Source organism: Elgaria multicarinata, chromosome 3 (genome assembly GCF_023053635.1).
Source record: "Elgaria multicarinata webbii isolate HBS135686 ecotype San Diego chromosome 3, rElgMul1.1.pri, whole genome shotgun sequence".
Classification (NCBI taxonomy): Eukaryota; Metazoa; Chordata; class Lepidosauria; order Squamata; family Anguidae; genus Elgaria; species Elgaria multicarinata.
In genome coordinates this window covers 87,760,979-87,768,801 of record NC_086173.1, presented here as the reverse complement: position 1 = coordinate 87,768,801, position 7,823 = coordinate 87,760,979, and the positions used below count along the sequence as shown (strand labels likewise).

The 7,823-nt window shown below is 43.3% G+C and overlaps 1 protein-coding gene across 1 annotated transcript; it reads left to right on the top strand.

Annotated features, from left to right (window-relative positions):
• Positions 1-1,736: 1,736 nt before the first annotated feature.
• On the top strand, positions 1,737-2,219 carry CBY3 (chibby family member 3). Its single transcript, XM_063121555.1, has one exon. The coding sequence runs from the start codon at positions 1,737-1,739 to the stop codon at positions 2,217-2,219; it is 483 nt and encodes a 160-aa protein (XP_062977625.1).
• Positions 2,220-7,823: the final 5,604 nt, after the last annotated feature.

The following is a 7,823-nucleotide window of genomic DNA, read 5'->3' as shown; positions in this document are numbered from 1 at the left end:
TTGTAAGTAGTTTGCACAATACAAGTGCTATGTAGAATGGTAACATTAACTTAGCAGTTAAACTAAACACTAAACTAGGGGTGTTGAACCTCTGGCCCACCTGATGTCCCTATCCAGCTCTTTGGGCTTCCCAAGACTTCCCTCCCCTGGCCCTACCCCCTTTCCTCCATCCATCAATTGTTGGTGGTTTCCTGGCTTTGGAGTGTTTTCTTCCCTGCTCTAAGAGGTTGAAATTCCTCTCCTATGGCTTTGTTACTGGCTGTAAGCACTTTAAGCAAAAATATGCCTGTATTTCTGGTATGGTTGGCCCTGCCCCTTTCGGATCCACCCACCACTGGAATCTTGCTCCTGAGAGCTTCAACAAAATTGAATTCAGCCCTTGGGCTGAAAGTGGTTCAACACCCCTTCACTAAGCAGTCTGCTGTCAACCATAAAACACCAATATGTCCATCTGGGTTTCTATTACATAGAAAAAAATGATTGGCCAAAATAGGAAAAGCAATTGTGAGACATCGCAAGCCACATGATGACATGAGGCAATCAACATGATGTCAGGCATAATTTCTGTGTGTGTGTACTCAAAAGCAACTGTTTCTTTCCTGTGCCATACCAGTTCATATCTAAGGTTTCAACGGAAGCTTGTACTTAAGTAGCTACAACCAAGTGCTCTGTGGTAAGCAGAGTATTTTGAAAACTGAAAGAATTCTTTTTTTAAAAAAAGCTGATGGGTGATCTGCTTGCAGATGCTTTGGTGTTTTTTTTAAAACCCTTTTAATAGGGAAGGCAAGGAGCTCATCTACACCTGCAACCCTTTGGGGAGTGGGGAGGGACAATTATGGAGTTTTCAACTTCCGGGATCGTCCCTCAGGGGCCACACACCAGTAAGTTGTCCTGGAAGTAAAGAAAAATGTTCCAGGGTGCCATGTTTTTTTTTAAAAAAGAGGAGACGTTTGTGAAATTGTGCAATTGCGTGGGTGCAATCCTGTGCAAAGGTTAGATTTTTTAAAAACACACACAACAAATTCAGTGCTGAAAGACGCCAAGCACCATCCAAAGATGGCGAAAATACTCTTCCCCTCACCCCCAATGCCCATGGACTCCACCTGCATAGCTCTGCTCCCATTTCCTAAGCCCTGCTACTTGTGGGGAAGAGGGAGGACCCCAGGAGGGAGAGCCACACCACCTGCAGAGATCAGGATGGTCTCGAGACGGCGGAAAAAAATGGGAAAAAAGCAGTCCGAGCTATCCTGGGAGAACTGAGTGCTCATCCCTGATTCAACCTGGGATCACCCATGCATCATTTGAATGAACAGGGACGACCTCGTGACCACCCCAGGATAAATGGCAGGTGTAGATTAGGCCAAGGTAGCCAGAGGCTACAGATTAGATTAGTGTAGGTTCTCTGAATTAAACAATAGTCCTTATTAGGGTGCTTCTTAGATGGAGGGTTCTTAGGACTAGTAATTAGAAGATCAACTGTTTCATCTGTTTTTCTTTAATGGATTTTCTGTGGTCAGAAAAAAGATAGAAGTAGTCAGAAAACATGAGAGCATTATAAGTGGAAGAGACTGTCATCTGAACCCCCTGTAAATTTCCGTGAATGAGGCAGGGCAATGGTGTAAAAAAGCCTCATCTCGAAGCACCCCTAATGTAATATTGCACATGTTGGCTTTCTATTCCAGAACTTTCTTCTGTAGGTGTCTTATTTGTATCCTCCATCTCTACCTTGCATTGTCATGGAAGCCATTTCTCACGTTCTGCAGGATATGCGTGATTACTGGGCTGATCATTTCTCTCGTAGATTTTTACCCAGAAGACCAACACTTCGCCAAGCAACCTCCTTGTCCACTTTCTATCTGTTGGACTACAAAACCCGGCAAGCTGAACTTGGAATGGATTACGGTCCTCCATGTGCTCAGCTGAGCAAAGCAAAGTTTGTCTTCCAGGATGGTGAGTGGCAGAGTGACAGTGTCCCTCAACAGATGCCCTTACTGCAGTTATTCTCCTCCCCTGACAAGCAATCACCTAACAAGGCCCTGAAGAAAGCCAACAAAGCATTACTGGAAGAGAACAACTACTTGAAGCTACAACTCGAGCTGCTGATGGACATGTTGACAGAGACCACAGCAAGACTACACTCCGTAGAGAAAAGGCTGGACACCACTTCATGGCATCCAAAGATTAAAAAGACAAACAAGGTGCTGATGCTTCGGTCTTAATAAACTACATGGACATAAGACCTGAGAGAAATGTATTTCTGAAGTAGTTTGCCTTCTTGTGTCCAGACACTTAATAAAATCTCAACGAAGATTATTTGATCATGGCTTTGTTCTTATTTAATCGGTTTCCTTATTATTTCCTTTCCTTTCTTCTAGGTTTTAAAATTTGGATCTAATGATTGTAATGAATATAAGCTATTAAATACTTGATCTTTTTCTTCCACCTGCAAAATCTTGGATAGAGCCAGCTTCTCAAAACTCATTTACATCTGTAATTTTAAAGATTCTACCCTATTATATATTACCCCAAATAAAGGCTGCATTTGACAGCTATCACAGAAATAATTCTAGTCATTCATCCCGTACTTCATTTCTGTGTGCTGCAGTGTATAATCACAGATGTGTAAAACATACTAGAAATGATTGCCTTTTTTGTCTGATTGCCTATCTGGGTGGGACAGAATTGTTCTTAAATCACCTTGAGCCAGTGAAGTACAATGCTGACTAATGGGGGTGGGGATTACACCAGCAGTGAGCCCTGTGTGCTAAGATGGGGAACTCACAATGTGAGGAGATGGGGTTCTCCGCCAGCCCACTGGCATTCAGATCTGCATTTTGCTAGTACCCTTGCTGTAGAATCCCAGCAAGGTTGGGATGGGCTGATTCCACCCAACAGCACAGAGGAGCATCCTGAGGGGTGGGGTGACAGTACTCCTATTCTAAACATGGTTACTGCAGGTGAGATAAGCTCAGTAGCTGGGCTCGATGGCTGCATGAAATGGAAGATGGCCCTGGGTGGAGGATTGATCCTAAGGTCTGTTGGGAAAATAACCAGCAGACATTTGCAGTCAACAAAGAACCTGGGGAAGAAAAGCATGGCTGAGTGGCATGAAGGGGAGGCATCCTGGGATATAGCTGCCATAGCTGAGTCAGGCAAATTCCTTGAATGGGGCTATTGGCACACCTCACAGTCACTCTGCTTGGCTATAGCACCATTTCTCTGTCCAGGAAGCTCATAGCAGAGACTGAACCTGGTCACTTTTGTATGCTAATCTGTGGTTTTCCATAGAGCTATGGCTCTACATAGGCCCCCTTTACTCCTGGATTACATAGATGGGATCATCCCATGCATAGCACCCATAGAGAGGGAAGGAAAGTCTCATTGGGCTGTGAAACCACAAGGACCTCTGCTGCTTTTCTCTTTCTCATCTTAAATCGTTGTTGACAGCAAGATATCCATAGGACAAATATTGCCTTGTGGAGGTCAGATTAACATCTTCCAAACGGGAATGGGAACCAAACCCATGTCTCCTATTTCATTGCTCTTTTCCACTGACCTACTGGCTAGTTCACAAGTATCCTGTTGTTATATTGTGCATTTCCCCTCTTCCATATGGCCTCGTTCCCTCTCCCTCACAAAATACTTGTCCCTCTCTCACACACAGGCTGTGTGTAGTGCACCCAGCGCTTGTGTGTGTGTGTGTGGAGTGCTTGATCTTTTTCTGTGGCCTGAGTCCTACATGCAACCTGCCTCCCAAACACTGGACTGTGTTGCTGACTGACTGCTTTAACTGGAATGGCAGTCCTTCCTTCCCTGCGAGGCCCCCGTCTTTTCCCTGTCAAAGGGGCAGTTGTTTGCAGCCTGCTACTGACAGGATTTGGGCTGTCATGTTATTCCAACTTAATGTCTGAGGGTAGCCCTGGAGCATGTGCCTGAAACCATATGTGGCCTCTCAGACAGGGGTGATGCTGCAATTTGTTTGTAGCACCAAACTGATGCATTGTACTATATGAAAAGGTGTCAACAAGGTAGGCTAGTGATGTCATTATGGCCATTGCTGTGTGTTATTTGGTGCCTTCACTGCATGGCTAATGCAGGAGTGTCACAGTCATGATTTGGTGAGGGACTCTGTCATACTTTTGACAAAGTTCCTCATGAAAATCTCCTCAGTAAACTTGTCAGGGGATAAGAAGATGGGCCCTTTAATGGATCAGTTACTGGTTATTTTATTTATTTATTTATTTATTACATTTATATACTGCCCCACAGCCGAAGCTCTCTGGGCGGTTTACAACAGTTAAAAATGGTAAACATTAAAAAGTATACAAAATTTAAAAACCATCAAAAACATAAAAACAACAGTATAAAAACAACAATTAAAGAACATAAAGCAGAAAGTAGGTATAAATGGACAATTCTCACAATGTAGGAAAGTAAGAATTGAGGTCCCCCAAAGATCTGTGCTAGGACTGGTGCTTTTAAACATATTAAGAAATGATATGGAGCAGTGAGCAACCATGTTTGCTGATGGCATTAAATGATTTAGAATGGTGAAGAAAACCAAAGCAGACAGACCACGAAGAGCTCCCAAATGTTACCTATTCACTCCAAACTGGGTAAATGGGCAACAAAATGGCAAATGTAGTTCAATATAGATCAATGTAAACTGTAAACTGATGCATATTGGAGCAAAAAATCCTAACCTTACATATGTACATGATGTCTGAACTAGCAGGGACTAACTAGGAAAGAGATCTTGGAACTGGAGTGAATGACTTAATAAAAATTCTGACACAGTGATGACAGCTGTGAAAAAGGCAAATTCTATATTACGGATTATGAGAAATGGGATTGAAAATAAAACTGCCAGTATCCTAATGCCCATATAGAATTGTATAGTGTGGCACACTTGGAGTACAGTGCACAGTTCTGGTCACCCCATGTCAAAAAGGGTATTGTAGAGCTGGAAAGGGTGCAGATTTTTTTTTATGTGGCGTGACTTATAAATCAATATCATCATCAATCAAAAGGGGGTGAAGCACCTTCCCATAAGGAAAGGCGACAATGTTTTTTAAGTTTAGAAAGAAGGCAACTAGGCAGTTTTATAAAATCATGTATACTGTGGAGAAAATAGAAAGTAGAACTCAGGACCATCCAATGAAGTTGTTTTTCAGATCCAAGACAAACATTTTATTTCTATCTCACCCTTTCTTCAAGGAGCTTAGAGGGATCTGGTAGCAATTGATAGGAATACTGTACAATACTGGACTAGATGGACAAATAGTCTGGTATGAGGCAGCTTCCAATTCATTTACTTATTACATTTATATCCTACCTTTTTTTCCCCTCCAAGGAACCCTAGACAGTGTACATAATCCTCCTCGTCTCCATTTTATCCTCACAACAATGACCCTGTGAGGTAGGTTGGGCTGAGAACCTGTGACTGGCTCAAAGTCACCCAGTGAGTTCCCATGGCAGAGTAGGGACTAGAACCCAGATCTCCTGTCTTCCCATTCAACACTCTAACCACTACACCACACTGACTCTCCAATGATTAAGATGCCACCAGAAAGGTGTCTTGCCTTCAAAAGTGAGAAATGTGTGTATGATGCACGCAGATGATTTAAATACATTTTTCAGTGTTATTTTGTATATTTGCTATTATAGTAGTATAAGTGGAACTTGCCACAAAACATTGCAGTGTTGGTGGGTGGGGACTGTTTTGTTCAGGTTTCCATTTACTCCATTACACTCACCCCACAGTCATCCTTCCATATCCATTGAGCATGCTCATTCCTCACTGGATTGTTTCCCCCCTCCCCACTAAGGTTTATTTCCCAAGCGTTTTTTGGTACTTCTGCAAACCCCCCCCCCCGGTATGCTAATATCTCCCTCTTGTGTGTGGATAGTACTATTGTAGCTATATAAGTGCTGGTACTCAAATAAATGAGATTGCCATTAGTATAGACAATGCTTATAGAATCAAATAGTAAACACAGATTAATATTGGCAAAATTCTAGTCGAAGCTCTGAATCAATGCCTGAGCAGGGTTAAGAACTGGATAAGGCCAATAAACTAGATTTCAACCCAAGGTGGAGGTACTATTAGTGGGGTGGTTTGTCTGGACAGCCCCACCCCTTTCAGTAAAATTTTGTGAATGAGGGAGGGCAATAGCAAGATAAAAACTTCATCTGGAAGCACTCTTAAACATGCTTAACTTGACAGGATCATGCTCATAGTAATTTGTCTCAAGCCTCCCAGCAAAATTATAGCAGATCCATCTACTGGGTCTTATTTGTTAATTTCAATTTGTAGTTTCAACCTACAATGAGCTGCAATGCCCATAGGTGCCATATTGCATATGCAACACATGTTCAGGGCTTGTTGTGTCATGTGAACCCACAAACAATGGGATATGTGAGGGTTAAACAACAGGTCAGGCAGGCTTATGATTGGTCTGGGCCAAGTAGTTAGGATTACAGAGTTTGTTGTATGGAAAGAAGGGGCAGGGAAGACTTTCAGGAGGGATTCAGTGGCAAAGCAGGTGTCCTGTTCTTGTTTCAGAAAGGACTCCAGGCCTGCTGGGGAAAGAGTTCAAGAAGCAAACGCCACCTAAGATTTCCAGGCAAAGTGACACTGGAGAGTAATTTTCTGCGGCAGTTACCCAGGGAAAGGCGTAGGAGTGGTATAAGACCAGGCTTTAAGGGAGAAATCCTTTCTGAGTGAATAGTGAAGGCCAGCAGCAGGCCACAACCAGAAAACCTCTGTGACTGAGCCCCAAGCAGAAAGAAGCTCTGCCAGGAAGGGTTTGTAATTTGGAGGAGGTCCTCAGGAGAAGCACCACCCAATCCCTGTTCCCTTATCCCCATGTAAAAAAAAAACACTTTAAGTACATCTATCATTTTGTAGGTCGCAAGGCAAGGAGGAGCTGCAGATGAGAATTCTCACTTTGCTTTTGCCAGTTCTTTCCCATAGATTTCAATTCTACTACCAGCAGACGGCTCTGTTTTAGAGTGCATTTTTCATTTATTGCAGCATTTTCAGTGTTTTATAAGACAGATTCCCGCTTGTAAGCAGCGTGAGAGGCCTCAGATGTTGACAACATCATAAAAAGGACCCACAAACTTTTGTGACTGACCAATCATGAGCATGCAATAAATTGTGTGGAGAAGCTCATAGTCCGTTCATGCACCAATCTCGCATGTGGGCCCAGCTTTGCATCGGTCCTTGAAGAGGGCAGCAGCAGGGCCTCCAACATCACACCAAGATATGGCCTGACATACGCTCTGGGTGGCCCTGCAAAGCTGACCACAGCGGGATGGGAGGGCACCAAAGGCACTCCTCGCCCAGGGCACTATTTATCCTAGGGCTGGCCCTGCATGGGATTTTGGAAGGAGAGGACTGCCCACTGTGGAAGAGGCAGCCACTGAAAGATACAAACTTGATGGTAGGTAATTTTGAGGGGAGACATGGTTAATGGGATCTTGCATGATTGTAAACTGAGTGAATCTCATGGCTGCTCAGTTTCTGAACCCAGTAGGCAATTAATGCAAAGGCTGATGAGTTGGTTCAGGAAGAAAAGGAGAAAAGGGGGTGCTAACAACCCATGTTCTTCTCTGTAGAGGATAAGGCACAACTGCTGTAGGAGCTTTCACAAATAAATGAAACAAAATGCATTCCTATCGGAAACAGTAAGCTACACATTAACTTTTTACTAAAGTGTACACAAACCCCTTTTCTCCCACTTACCTCTTTGTGACTGTTGTTCCTATTCGTCCTAGTTTTTTTCCTTCATCTTGGGGGTTATGCAACATTTTGTTGG

What these genes read in the sequence shown, in the direction of transcription:
- CBY3 (XM_063121555.1), top strand. Translation starts at nt 1,737, where the DNA reads ATGGAAGCCATTTCTCACGTTCTGCAGGATATGCGTGATTACTGGGCT.